The sequence below is a fragment of the Rattus norvegicus genome, chromosome 14, assembly GCF_021556685.1.
Source record: "Rattus norvegicus strain SHRSP/BbbUtx chromosome 14, alternate assembly SHRSP_T2T, whole genome shotgun sequence".
NCBI lineage: Eukaryota > Metazoa > Chordata > Mammalia > Rodentia > Muridae > Rattus > Rattus norvegicus.
In genome coordinates, this window is record NC_141547.1 from 2,141,832 (window position 1) to 2,156,993 (window position 15,162).

General features: G+C 44.3%; 1 protein-coding gene across 7 annotated transcripts in view; it reads right to left on the bottom strand.

Annotated features, from left to right (window-relative positions):
* Nucleotides 1-483: 483 nt before the first annotated feature.
* Nucleotides 484-15,162, bottom strand: part of Btbd8 (BTB domain containing 8) — a 68,674-nt gene continuing 53,995 nt past the window's right edge. For 2 of the 7 annotated variants that reach the window (XM_087582099.1, XM_087582097.1), the window contains 5 exons: nucleotides 14,012-14,073; nucleotides 10,551-11,220; nucleotides 9,942-10,029; nucleotides 9,404-9,549; nucleotides 2,756-6,084 (listed from right to left, as the gene is read on the bottom strand). In XM_087582099.1, coding sequence (XP_087438225.1) covers nucleotides 3,827-6,084; nucleotides 9,404-9,549; nucleotides 9,942-10,029; nucleotides 10,551-11,220; nucleotides 14,012-14,073 — 3,224 coding nt within the window. In that variant the 3' untranslated portion in view covers nucleotides 2,756-3,826. 7 annotated transcript variants of the gene reach the window in all.

Consider the following 15,162-nt stretch of genomic DNA (forward strand, 5'->3'; position numbering starts at 1 on the left):
ACATTACCTGACCCTTGAAAGAACCTGCGTTTCCCGTGTAAAGATGTATTTCATAGATCTGCTGCAGCATCTCGGTGTTGACGCACGTTTACCTCGCGTAATGCAGTCTCTAACATACAGTTAGTGGCAGCTAAACGTTGGCATCTCTGTATCTGGGTATGGTTTCAGTCCATGAGGAAGCCCTGCTACAGAGTCCTGCGGTGAACAGTGTATGTGACGTATACAAAGGACCTATGAAAATGCAGGAAGTGCTCCAATTCTCTAAGTGGTTACCACTCAGGTAAGATGCCTCTCCAGTGATCTGTCTGCAGAAGTAATACATAACTGAGTGCGTTTTAAGGCTTAATAATTTAAGGTAAAAGTCTTAAGACCCAAGGGTGAGAAAGGAACGTAGTTTCAATTATAAACTTCTAGACCTTGGGGGAAGTTTATTAAGAGGAACATGCAAAACAACTTCACATTCAGAAGACAGACGCACAGATGTCTGGGGAACGAAGGTGCGCTTTAATTGCGATCACATAAACGGTTTCACACTACAAACTACTTGTCAATGCTTGGTCACAGCTTCATGGGAAAATGAAGTGTTTTGTGTGGAAGAAACAACAGCAAGTTGGAATTAAGAAGTTGTGTATTCTACCCCACAAGTTAGCTGTAGGATCTTTTAATTCTTATGGTCACAAAAGCCTTCCTTTACCACTTAAAGATTTACCATTAAATCTTTACATTTCTACCCAGCTTTAACATCTGTGCTCCGATTTCAGTGTTTTCCTTACATCCTCCTGCACTGCACTAGAAACTGAACTTCTTACTTACTCTACTCACCTTCACACATGAGCGCAAAGTCCATTCAGTTACCCATTGGGCTCAGTAGGATAATTAGGCCTAAATGAGTGGTCCTGCAAGAGTGCCTAGCTTTTTAAAAAGGCATAGAACCAGGATCAGGGCAGGGCAGGGGTGGCTCAGTGGGTAAAGGAACTTGCCACCAAGCCTGATGATCTGAGTTCAATCCCTCCGACTCCTGTGGTGGAAGGAAGGAGAGAACTGACTCTCACAGGTTGTCCACTGACTTCCATGTATGTGCTGTTACACACACACACACACGCGCCTACCCACGTAAACACCCACCGAACGAATTAATATAAAAAAATGTAAAACCTTTTTTAAAGTCATGAAAAGGTTTTATGGTATAATAGATTCGTACTTGAATGGAAACAGTAGTGCTGTTTTGGGATAAATAACTCTGTATTAACCTGGTTGTTACGTCCCCATCCCCTTAAAGGGATCCTCGTTAGCATCTAAGATCCTATCGCTTACTTTCGGAGCATCGATTATCTGTTTTCCTACAAAGCTACAGACTGAGAGAAGTCTGACAAAGGAAGGAAACAGACGAGAGGAAGCACATGCCCGCACTAGGACTCAGTCAGCTGCCTCATGCACTCATTTTGGTTAATGCTGTGATAGTTTGGAGCAGTGCAGTTCCAAAATATTTCTCCCATGGCATGCAAGAGGGAGTGACTGCTGGAGCCACACAGACAGGACAGTTTCCACACGCCTTCGAAGGGTCAAATGCCTATCCTTACATACCTAGAAAAGCCAAACTCCTCTTAGTTTATTAGCGGTATGGCTGAAACCTGAAGTACGCTACCTCTTCATGTCCTAGTCCTGAAATGCTGGGAAATCTGGGGTCCCTCTGTCTCCCCAGCCGCAACACTCAGCCTGAGTCCAAATGTGAGTCACAGACTGATTCTGTATAGTGCACACTCACACAGTAAGTTTATTGGTAAATTATTATGGTACCGTATGCAGAGTCAAGAGTAAGTCAAGAGTGAGTAAGGGGTTGATGTATTTGGATACTGACATGGAAATTCTTGAATAAACGAACAAATCATTAGGTAGGGAAGAAAACTGCAGCCAGGGCTTTCTTCAGTCTTCTAATCTAATGGATGTAGAAAACATGCTCATAAATTTAGAAAAACATTTTCAAAATATGAGACATAGTATTAATAAATAAGTTATATTTACCTCAATAAATTAAAAGACTCCATCAATTTTAAGGACAGTCTATATTTGGCTAACTAAATTATAATTTAAATATAAATAGGCATCAAAAAAACAGGGGTGGCATAGTCTAAATCTCTCCCGACTGTGAAACTCCTAATGCTGGGTTTCCAGTTCCAGGATTGTCCACTCCCCTTGAGGCGAACAATCTGTGGAAGAAACACTAACCGTGGTGGCACTTGCTGTCAAATCGTCAAGTGGGGACGACAGTTCACTCCACCTGTTCCAAGTGTCAGCGTGTGCTGAACCCTGAGGTTTCGAACTATCTCGGGCTAAAAGGAGTGTCTGGTTGATTAAATACTGGGCTAGGCTCAGGTCTTCAGGCAGAGAGCTGGTCACATTTAAGTTTGCGTCTTGTTCAGAAAGCAGCTGCTTCAGCAGTGTCCAGTCCTGCTTTGCAAAGGGCTGCTCATCCTCAGAGGCCCTGTCTGCAACATGGGTTCCTGACTCCTCTTTCTGCTCACACGCTGCTGTTAGAGACATCTCATGTATTGGAGAGAGGGTTTTTGAAGGCCGGTGGTCATACATGGTGGTTTGTGCCATTGTATCACAATCATCTATGTCTCCTGAAATAATTCACAACACTACACAATGTAAAAATTGCACGTCGATACCCCTCAGAGTTTTGTAGAACAATATTAACACAATATAACAGTATTAGTTCCTCTCAGAAAAATACAAGATGGAAAAAATAACATTTTTACAAAATTGACAAAATTTTGGAGGCATTTATTTTTCTGTGTTAAAAAATTCAAGGGTAATGTTTAGCAGCAAAATCAATGTTGGTAACTAACAATAATTTTCCATATTTTAATTTGAAAACTTAGAATACAGAAAATAACAAATCATTTAAAACATAAACATAAAAGTACACACAAATCTAATTCACTACAATAGAAACTCAGAAAGAAAAAAAGGCAGCTATGTAAGGTCTCTATAAAGTGACTTGGTTTCCTGGGGCAGGATGGACACCCTGTGCCTAACGTCTTATTTATATAGTGCACATGCAAAGGAGGATGCAGACCAGGACAAACAAACAAAATACAACTTTGGAAGATCTCCTACCTTTATCATTTTACTGAATAGGGATTTCTGGTCAATATATTTTTAAATTATGATACATAATACTCAACCAGCTACTATTGCATATTTTAATGTCGGAATTATTGAAATAAGAAAGACATAAACACAGTTAGACAAGGGATTATCTTAGCCTATGAAATAAGCCGGGGTTTTGTCACATATTGTCATGGCCTCTAAGTATAACTGTGTAGGAAACTCATCTCTTCGCTTGAAAACCTCAGAATAGAATTATATTGATCCTAAGAAAGTTTTAGTCTCTGTAAAATGCATACAAATTATGATAATTAATCTAGTTAAAATAGTTTAGTGCTTCTTAGTAATATCACTATGGTTATTGCACAGCCCTCTTAGATCTATGCTAGCAAGTCCATAAATCATAGCCAACGTAACGTAAAACTCCCCATGGTCAAGAATGCTTCTATTAAAGCAGACCGGGTAACTGAAACAACACCAAACTAAGTCCTTGTCTTCTCCAGGTAAGAGCTACATGTTATCTGTGTGTAATAAACAAGGGTTTCCACTACACATTAATTACTCACTAAGATCGTAAGCAAACAATAGATAATGAATAGCTAGCTCATTTTCATATTACTAATAAATTTAAGTTCTCATTTAAAAGTTGAGACTGTAGCTTAAATATTCTAACTAAAATATAACATCCCAGGCTACAGACAACTTTAAATGTCTATTTCTGTACATTACCTGAAAACACAGCATTATTAGCTCTCTTGGGAGGTGTGGGGTGGGTGGCTGTCACTTGACCGTCCTGAGGCAGCACCTGGCTGGGACAGGAGTCGAGAGATCTCGCTGAGCTGATCTTTGGTATGGTGGAGCTGGGTTCTCTCTGGTGGAGTTCCAAATGACATGGCCGTTCTTGAGATCTGGTGTCCCCGTCCGTGAGCGTGCCGTGCTGCTGCAAGCCGTGAGCCACCTCACGTTTACTAGTCATGTCTTTACTTTCTGGAAAAGGCTGTTGGCTCGCTTTGGGCGGGACATCTAACCTGGTCTTCTCACCTGTTGAGACACACTGCTTATCTTGTCTTGGGAAGTCTCTGCTCCTAGGGCTCAGGAGAAAACCTTCATTTTTATGCCCATCGTTGCCTCTACTGTATTTGTGCTCTGCAGTAGTCGCTTCATTTTCTTTGAAAAACCTGGAGTAGCCTGTCCTTCCATGATGCTCATAGGAAACACCATCAAAAACATCAGAAGGTGAAAGAGAATCTAGGGAGGGCTGGAGGGGGGTATGGCCTTCGCCTTCGTCAGACCCCACTTCTTCACACTCATCTACCGAGAGCAACACTGACCTTCTAAACTTCTTAGTCGCAGAAAACTCACGACTTTCATGTTCAGTTCCATCTTCAAAAGCTAAGTTAATTATCCCCTGAACGTGCTGAGTACCTGAGTTGGACGGAGAGGAGTGTTCCCTAACGTTTTCTGCTTCAGATCTTTCATCTTCTGTCTCATCTGCTGAAGAAGAAACCTGGTCTACTTCCTGAGCAGATGGGACACTGCCCCGTGGAGCACTTCCCTTCTCCCTGGGGTGGACTATCGTAGATCGAGACCAGGGATCTGGCTTCTTCCTAGGGGTCTCATCATCACTTGCCGAGTGGAGCGGGAGGTCTCCCCCACCCGGCTTTCTCACTCTGACTTCGGTTCTGAGGTCACCTTCATGCACCTTCAACTCCTCAGGGGTGCTGGTGTCGCTGCTGCTTCTCCCAAGGAAGTCATGGCACAGCGCCGTGCTGCACTTGGAGACGCCTCTGTCATGGGAGCCCTCGTCATCCTGAGACCCCCCAGCGTCATAGTCTTCGGAGCGGGGCTTTATGTCGTCTGAGGATGTGGTAGCGCTGCCAGTGTCGGATTCTGGACTCTCTCTCTGATGTGTGGCACTGGTGTTCAAATCCCAGGGACCCGTGAATGGAGCTTCCGGAGCTTCATGGCTCTCTGAGGTTCCTGATGCTTCCATATTTTTATAACCTTTTTCAGATGGTTGTCCCAAGAGACATCTGGAGGAAACAGCTGAGGTGGGTGTAGCACATTTACTGTCCTCTGTGGCACAGTCATGAGGTAAGTGGCCTTGAGCTGAGAGTTCTTCTCCGTGAAATGGGAGTTTTCTGTCGTCCTGAGCAGACTTTAGGGTACCACTCATCCCTGCAGGAACACTCGGTAAAGCTGCTTTCCTGGCCACACAGTTCACACTTGGTTCACGATCTGTGCCTTTTCTCCCCGTTTGTCTCTCTCTGTCTGATACACAGACTTGGTCTGTATTTGCTGTGTTGGAGTTGATCCAGTTTTCACTTGGATTTGAAGTCACGGGTTTCAGAGAAGCGATGCACCCACAGTTTGGGTTTGCACTGCACTGACTTGAGACCTTGTAAGCGGGTGTGTGGCTTTGCTCTATACTGGTCAGTTCTGACCTCAGCTCATGTTTTACTGAATCACCCAGGGTTGACCCATCTTGGTGTTCTCGCTCCTGTCTCGTTTTCTCCTGATTGCCTAACGGACTTTGTGGTTGAGGTCTGCAGGGTGACGGGGATGCTTCAGGACCATTGGTGTCACTAGCAAGGTTAACCAGGGACTCAGGAGGCCTCTGTTTAAAGACCTGGCTCCTGTTGTCATTCACACCATGAAGCACGCTTCTCTGTGTGGTGGCTGCTTCGGGGTTGGAAGGCCGTTGAGAAGCCTGACTTTGCAGCGTAACTTGTCCAGGAAGCACTTTTTGTTTTGAGTCTTTACTGGTCATGGTTCCACCTTTCGTGGACTGACTTGGGTTTTTAGGTGTTGGCTTTGCATTAACCTTCTGCAAAGTTGCGTGTCCTTGCTTGACAACTTTTCTCTTAGGCATCTGTTTGTCCGTTCCGTGCCTCAACCTTGTTACGCTTTCATCAGACTGCCTTGAAGATATGGAAGATTTTACTGAGTGTGGCGACTCTCCTTGCGATCCTAAGAAAGTTCAGAAAAGCAAAGTACTCTCAGATTCTGAGATGAAATTATTTTTTCTAATTTTCAAGTCACTTTAGAGAAAATAAAATCAATAAAAACCAAAGGGAAACATCTAACATTGACAGTCAAGAAATAATAAATAATGATAAAGTAGAAAAGCCCCAATATTTTAAATACAGAGGGACAATTTTATGATCTTACTAAAAACCTTTGAACAGAATCTCTTTTTACCAAGAGCCTTCATTGTTGTGCCAAAATTGGATTTACATAAATATGCAATAGCAGAAAATCTGATTTTCTTCTATCAAAGCAACAAGAAAGGTCTTCTCTTTGAAGTGTTCTTTGGTGGGGGGGAGTAAAGAAAACAACACAGCTGAAAAGAAGAACTAACCTAAAAACAAACGGACATTTGTTAGTTTCTCTTCAAACTGGAATAAACGTATACTGGGTGAATATAGTTACAGCTTATTAGGCCTGACAACCCAGCTCTGCAGTGAGAACCAGATCATTGGCTACAGGAGATTCAGAACTAAAATTCCATTTATGTGTTCTGGTTAAAGTCTTAGAAATGAAATTTGGGTCAATCAAATCTGTCAACCCCAATTACCAGCTTTTTGTTCTATGTGTGATATATTTGGGGGTGCGGGGGACTCTAGAGACTGAAACCAGGGACCTGTGAAAGACAAGCAAATACTCTGCCACTGAGATACACCAGTCCTAAGACCATTTACACCTCGTTTCTGTTACTAGAATATGAGTAATTTCATCTGCTTTGATTTTTTAATTGACTTTCAGTGTTAATTCATCATGCAAATCAACATTTTTTTTGGTTTTATAAACTGTTCTTACACATGAGTGTTTAATGCATAAAAAAATGTGTGTGTACTTGTGGTGTGTGACTGTGTGCATACATGCACATGTGGTCATGCCAGAAGTCAATCTCAGTTTGTGTGTGTGTGTGTGTGTGTGTGTGTGTGTGTGCATGCTTGTGTGTGACTATGTATGCACAGGCATATGTGGCCATGTGAGAGGTCAATCTCAGTGTGTGTGTGTGTGTGTGTGTGTGTGTGTGTGTGTGTGCATGCTTGTGTGTGACTATGTATGCACAGGTATAAGTGGCCATGTGAGAGGTCAATCTCAGTGTGTGTGTGTGTGTGCGTGTGTGTGTGTGTGTGTGCATGCACATGCTTGTGTATGACTATGTATGCACAGGTATATGTGGCCATGTGAGAGGTCAATCTCAGTGTGTGTGTGTGTGTGTGTGTGTGTGTGTGTGTGCATGCTTGTGTGTGACTATGTATGCACAGGTATAGGTGGCCATGTGAGAGGTCAATCTCAGTGTGTGTGTGTGTGTGTGTGTGTGTGTGTGCGTGTGTGTGCGTGCGCATGCTTGTGTGTGACTATGTATGCACAGGTATATGTGGCCATGTGAGAGGTAAATCTCAGTGTGTGTGTGTGTGTGTGTGTGTGTGTGTGTGTGCGTGCGCATGCTTGTGTGTGACTATGTATGCACAGGTATAGGTGGCCATGTGAGAGGTCAATCTCAGTGTGTGTGTGTGTGTGTGTGCGTGTGCATGCTTGTGTGTGACTATGTATGCACAGGCATATGTGGCCATGTGAGAGGTCAATCTCAGTGTGTGTGTGTGTGTGTGTGTGTGTGCATGCTTGTGTGTGACTATGTATGCACAGGCATATGTGGCCATGTGAGAGGTCAATCTCAGTGTGTGTGTGTGTGTGTGTGTGTGTGTGCATGCTTGTGTGTGACTATGTATGCACAGGCATATGTGGCCATGTGAGAGGTCAATCTCAGTGTGTGTGTGTGTGTGTGTGTGTGTGCATGCTTGTGTGTGACTATGTATGCACAGGCATATGTGGCCATGTGAGAGGTCAATCTCAGTGTGTGTGTGTGTGTGTGTGTGTGTGTGTGTGTGTGCATGCTTGTGTGTGACTATGTATGCACAGGCATATGTGGCCATGTGAGAGGTCAATCTCAGTGTGTGTGTGTGTGTGTGTGCGTGTGTGTGTGTGCGTGCGTGCGCATGCTTGTGTATGACTATGTATGCACAGGTATATGTGGCCATGTGAGAGGTCAATCTCAGTGTGTGTGTGTGTGTGTGCGTGTGTGTGTGTGTGTGTGCATGCTTGTGTGTGACTATGTATGCACAGGTATAGGTGGCCATGTGAGAGGTCAATCTCAGTGTGTGTGCGTGTGTGTGTGTGCGTGCGCATGCTTGTGTGTGACTATGTATGCACAGGTATATGTGGCCATGTGAGAGGTCAATCTCAGTGTGCGTGTGTGTGTGCGCGTGTGTGTGTGTGTGTGCGTGCGCATGCTTGTGTGTGACTATGTATGCACAGGTATAGGTGGCCATGTGAGAGGTCAATCTCAGTGTGTGTGTGTGCGCGCGCACGCACACGCATGCTTGTGTGTGACGATGGATGCACATGCACATGCATTCATGACAGAGGTCAGTCTCACTAGTGTCTCCTCGGGACTCACAGGCTGCTCTTTTGAAGCTCTTACCGGGACGTGGGTCTCACTGCTGAGGTAGGTTGCTGTTGATGACTGCAGCCTCAAGGATCCTGCCACCCGCCTCTGCCTCCCTAGTGCTGAGGTGCTGCGTGTGCTCCACTCACCGCCCTCGGCTTTTCTCCCCTAACCCTCGTGTACAAAGTCATTCCTCAGCCCCTTCTGTCCCTCCCTCCTCTGCTTTCTTATTTACTGGAGATAGTGTTTCACGCAGCCAGTGTTTCATGGACTCACTATACAGATCAAGGATGACTTCGCCTTTATCTCCCCAGTGGAAGGACTACAGGCATGTGCCACTAAGCCCAGGAAGAAAGTAGTATTTAAAACTGGCCGTTATGTGCAAATTATATAATGTAATCAGTCTCCCTTTTTCCTGGAACCCCGAGGAACAGCAGCATGGGGACTGGTTCTGGAGAACCTCCCTCTCCTCGCGGCTGCTGAAGTCCTGCTGTTTTGTAGCAACCCTTCAGTGCTGGCCTCACACCCATAGCTTCTCCAGTCACCGAGGAGACTTTCAGGAACCTAGGCGTGCTCCACAAGAGGACCGGAAGTGGAGACCAGTCAACCGCTCCCTTAAATGTCACAGAGGACAGGGCAACCCAAATCAATTCCTACCACCAGAATCTCTCTCTACCGACCATGGAGCTTCACCTCGGGAGTCTGAGGCACCTGCACTGGTAATGAGTAATGAGTAAGGTCCTATCTTGCTCATGTGCAGTGGCAGCCTGGCCGGAGCTTGGCTTGTCCAGCTGACACTGGCCTCGAGCCTTCAGGCCATTGCAACTTTACCTTGGGTCTGAGCCAGGGTGGGAGGGGCGCTCTTTGTCCGAGGCTGAGCTGCTGCATATCCATTGCTGCTCCCTCTTCTCTTGGCCGCTGTCTGTGGTGCTGAATCGTTAAGTCCTTTGCTGCTCCCTCTCCCTTTCTTTATTACACTGAGAAGAATGATTGCACTTAGTAGTGTAGTGACATTCCAAAAACGTGAGCTTACACACCTGTCCATGAGCACAACCATCTATGATCACATGTTTTGTCAAGAAATAGAAACATATCTCTTCTGAAAATAGAGAAACCTATGTTCACACACCAAGTTTTGAAAGAGAAGACCACATATGATAAGTCATAAGTTCACATGCCATTAAGTATAGCTAAGAAACTCTTACTACATTGTTTCATTTTATATAAATAGGAAATAAAGTTTAAAATATAACTTCATAAATATATTATTTAAACAAAGAAAAATCTTTTAGAACAGTTAGCTAAAAATTCTTATATAAATAGCTTGCAGAGACAGACAGGTAAAACGCTGAGCTGAACAGAGTCTCACCTGCTAGTCACAGAAGGGCCTTGCTCATGAATAAAGCTTTTCTTGCTGGATGTTCCACTGGTAACTCTTGAAACTGGTCGAGACTTCACTGCTGTAACAGATTGGGTAAATACACAGGTTAGATAGACAGTGCTGACACGGGAGAGGCCACACTCTCTCGGTGCTGACACGGGAGAGGCCACTCTCTCTCGGTGCTGACACGGGAGAGGCCACTCTCTCTCAGCTTGAACCTATCCATATAAAACACACTTTAGCATTTAAAAGTCATGCCAGGACCATCTAGGAACTTTGAAGTATTAGGAGTTACTGAAGATGAAGGCCTCAGGGATGGGGATGCGGCTTACTTAGTAGTGTGTTTGCCTGGCTTCATCTCGAGCGTTACATAGACCCCACATGGTGGGGTACAGCTGATGTCTTAGCACCTGGGAGGCAGGGATGCAGGATGAGAAGTTCAAGAGTGTCCTTAGGGATGAAGTGGGTCTGAGGCTAGCATGGGCTGGTGGAAAGGTCTCAAACAAGCTTCTGCAGTGCTGAGGGGCTGGTGGAGATTGCCTGTCTAGCATGTGTAGAGCACACCCCCATGTTAACAAAATGAGTGCTAAAACCCACCTACAGTTGATGTTACTCCATTGTACACCATCTGTCCCGGGGAAGCACTAACGTATGGCTTCTTGTCACAAGACTTGTCTTCTACTGATCCGTTTTCTTTTGTCTCATCCACAGAGCCTGTGGAAGCCAAACGTTCCATGCTGGAATTTGCAGATCTACTGGAGGGCCCCACAGTGGCGGAGCACCCATTATCTTTCCCTTTCACTGTTTGCAAAGGCTTGGCTCTGGCTTGTGTGTTCAGGTTTGCAGTGAGAACCTTGGGCCTGGCCCCTGTGGTCTCCCCTTCTTGGTTCTGGATCCCTTTTCCATGTGCCAGGTCCTTCCGTCCAGTCGCTGCCATTCTTGCTGGTCTTCCCACAACTGTGGACGATATACTTTCTAACTTTGTGTGAGCATTGTTTTCTGTTTGGGGCTTTATTGTAGTTTTAGGCTTGCCAGGGACATGTGTTGCCCCGGTTTTCACCTCTGTGGTCACCTTGGACACTTTGGTGCCCTCGCCATGCTTGGACACTTTGTTCACACTGTTTCTGTGAGTGCCTGATGCATGCCCTGACGCTCCTAGTCCATCAGATCTCATCTTCTCATTAGTAGAGGGAGACGCCCGACACAGTTTTTTGTTATTTCCCGTCCAAGGTTTTATTTTTATAACATCAGAGCCTTGTCTCCTTTGCTAGGAAAGAAAGAAAGAAAATCTATAAATCAACGAGTCTTTGACACAGAATGTTTTATGTTTTAAGAACATTTTGGTTTGGCCTTTTGTTTGTGATAGGGTTTCATTCACTCTGTAGCTTCAGCTGGCCTGGGGCTCACTGTGTACAGCAGACTGGAGCTCACTGTGTACAGCAGAATGGAGCTCACTGTGTACAGCAGACTGGAGCTCACTGTGTACAGCAGACTGGAGCTCACTGTGTACAGCAGACTGGAGCTCACTGTGTACAGCAGACTGGAGCTCACTGTGTACAGCAGACTGGAGCTCACTGTGTACAGCAGACTGGAGCTCACTGTGTACAGCAGACTGGAGCTCACTGTGTACAGCAGACTGGAGCTCACTGTGTACAGCAGACTGGAGCTCACTGTGTACAGCAGATTGGACCTCACTGTGTACAGCAGACTGGGGCTCACTGTGTACAGCAGACTGGGGCTCACTGTGTACAGCAGACTGGAGCTCACTGTGTACAGCACAGCAGACTGGAGCTCACTGTGTACAGCAGACTGGACCTCACTGTGTACAGCACAGCAGACTGGAGCTCACTGTGTACAGCAGACTGGACCTCACTGTGTACAGCACAGCAGACTGGAGCTCACTGTGTACAGCAGACTGGACCTCACTGTGTACAGCAGACTGGAGCTCACTGTGTACAGCACAGCAGACTGGAGCTCACTGTGTACAGCAGACTGGACCTCACTGTGTACAGCAGACTGGAGCTCACTGTGTACAGCAGACTGGAGCTCACTGTGTACAGCACAGCAGATTGGAGCTCATTGTGTACAGCAGACTGGAGCTCACTGTGTACAGCACAGCAGACTGGAGCTCACTGTGTACAGCAGACTGGAGCTCACCAGGTACACCACACAGGACTGAAGGCACGCACCATGATACTGGCTTCGTTGAAGTGTTTAGAAGCAACAGTTCAGCAAAGCTCGCATTATGCTAGGCTGGTGCTCTCCCATGGGCGACATAGCCTAGTTTGTAAGTTCTTGTTATGATTTAGGATCACCCAAAACTTGAGCACCTTATCATTTTCATAAAAGCTTTGGTTACCGCCATCATTTCTGAAATACAGCATTAAATGCTTATTTAATTTGTGGTATTACAGTAGAAATTAACCCAGGAATATTCAGGCTACCCTGAGTTACAACACTGGAGGGTCTCTGAAGCCCTTCCTTCCTCAGGGCCATCATTCGTCACCCTTACAACACAACCCTTTGAAATGGCTCCTGCAGCTGTCTTCACTTGTTACATAAGAAACTGGGTCTTAAAGCACACGATGGCTTATCCAAGATCACATGCCTGGAAAGGCCAGAACTGAGACTTGAGCTCATGATGTAGTCATCCAAATTGTAATCTGAGGGATATTATAAAAATTCTCACCAAAAAATCTTCAACTCTGTGAATCCTTATTAAAACAAAATGACAAAAGCTTCTAGAAACACAATGTGTACAACTTGAACAGCTTAGGTTTAAAAGAATTCTAGATGTCAGGAGAGCACTGGTCATCCGAGGTTACGAGGCTATGGAGGAGAGACATCCTAACAAGAGCTGAGATGGGGAAAAGGGGAGGTAACACCAGGGCACAGAGCAGGCAGCACCTCCCTAAGAGGGAGAACAGCTTCAAAGCTGCTGAGAATCTTAGAACACACGTAAATTCCCCACTTTGGCAAAGCTGCATGGGGCTGTAAGGCAGAACTTGATATAACATACTGGGGGTCCAACAAAACATAGTTATATAGTTCAAGGCTTAGCTTATAAATATGGAAGGCTTCCAATATATTAAAAAATCGACTCAGCTAACACACATGTGTATAAGACAATAAATAAAGGCTAAATTTATGCAATAGCAAGGTATAGTAATAATGGAATTAATAGTGTTGTCCTAGCTTTGGCTTAATGGGGCTGGGATCGTGTGGAATTTTAATCATATTTTGGCTTTAGATTATGTAAGTTTGTAGAGTGGAGAATATTTTTCTTCAGAATGTGTTCAGAATTCTACATGATGTAAATATCAAATGGCCTTTTTCACTGGTTTTTATTTTCTTGACTTGAAACATAACCCCCTACCCTGTCCCCTGTCCCCTTTGGCTTTTGAGACAGGGTTTCTCCATGTAGCCTTGGCTGTCCTAGAACTCACTGTGTAGATCAGGCTGGCCTCAGTATCACAGAGATCCATCTGCCTCTGCCTCCCAAGTGCTGGGATTGAACGTTAAACCACCAATACCTGGAATATTTCTCTACTTTAAACACAACTTAGCGGTCTTTTTATGTATCTGACGCCATACCCTCAGACCCAGGACATGGCTGCTGTATGTACCAATTACAAGTACTTGACTACTTTTGACACTGTGGATGTCTACCAAATGAATTTAAAGACACAGCACACTGTGCTCTTAATACCACTTGCTTCTTTTCACCCTACACAGAGAACCTGAACAATGAGCCTTCTCTCGTGACAAGATTGGCAAACTAAAAGCAGGCCCAAGTTGAGTCCTAGATGTCTTAACAATTCTTCGTGTATTGGAACAGCGCCAATATGCTATCTGCCAAAAAGAGTTTCAAGGAAATGAAAAAGGCATATATTTCCTTTGTCAGATGACTATGGGACATTCACAGCATTTAAAATGTATATATTAAACGCCCAATTGTTACTCCCTCTTAAAATTAGCTTTAATTAATAAAAACTTAACTTGGAAATGTAAAACAACAAGTTTGCATGGCTCTCACTGGAGCTGTCCGCTGGACATACCTGGGAGCTGGAGAGCACGGGCTTCCTGCCAAGCCTGCGGTCATCACCCTTGTCAAGTGCGGCTGTAAACACACAACAAACGCCTGACTCCAGAGCAGCACCAAGTTCTTACATCACACTTTAGAATAAAGATCCTTCAACCTTATTCTCAGGCTAAGAAGAGCTCATGTTCTCAAGGCTTATAATGAAAATGCAAAACCACACACGTCCATTCAAAAATCCAGAATTTTCAATAACAAGTTTAACTTAGTTTCTAAATGTCAAAACAATTAATATTTCATACATAAACTTAATATGAAAAATATCTAATTACTCTAAGCATACTCTGCTGAAATTAAGAATTTTTTCTGGTTTTACAGATTTATTATAGGATTGTGGAATGAGAAGAGAAACAGATATTGTTCTCCCTTAAAATAAGGCAGGAAACAGTCCTGCAAGTCATCTCACTCTTACTGGAGCTAAATAAACATCCACTGTGTAAGTTACGTTTTTTCGGGAATTATTGAGAGACTTGTGCTTATCCTTTTAATACAAGAACTAGAATGACACCAGAAAAGTATGTGAAATAATGTCATTCAGGGTAAAGTCCAGTCCAGACTGTCCAAATTTACAGGATTTAAAGCTTTCAAAGTTTTACTTTGAAGAAGGAATTTAGTTGCAAGTGTAAGTTCTCAAATGTGTACACACACACACACACACACACACACACACACACACACACACTAAACAGCTATCAAACACCTACAACCTCCGTCCCATAAGATGCATACTGTACGGCAGAGCAAGAAACCCTAGAGATGGCAAGGATCGATTGCAGCAATCGAACGACACAGAGAAATTAATAAAGATTCTCAAGTCAGCACCTCAGTAAGAACCTCAGGATGTTAGAACAAAGGTGACCCAAGGAAATAATTACACACAAGTCAGGATTCCTTACAGTTCAACCCGTTTGCACTCTGAGAACTGCCCTGATGCAGCCTAACAGCAGGAGAAGCTCGAACAGTGCCCGTAGCACACTGACAGCTTGTCCAGGTGTTTAAGCATGTGTAAATATGCAGATTTCTAATGGCTACTGTGAGAGATTACAGAACATGGAAATCTAACTTTGTTGTGCATTCCTGTAAAAAGGAGAAAAACAAACTTTGCTGCCA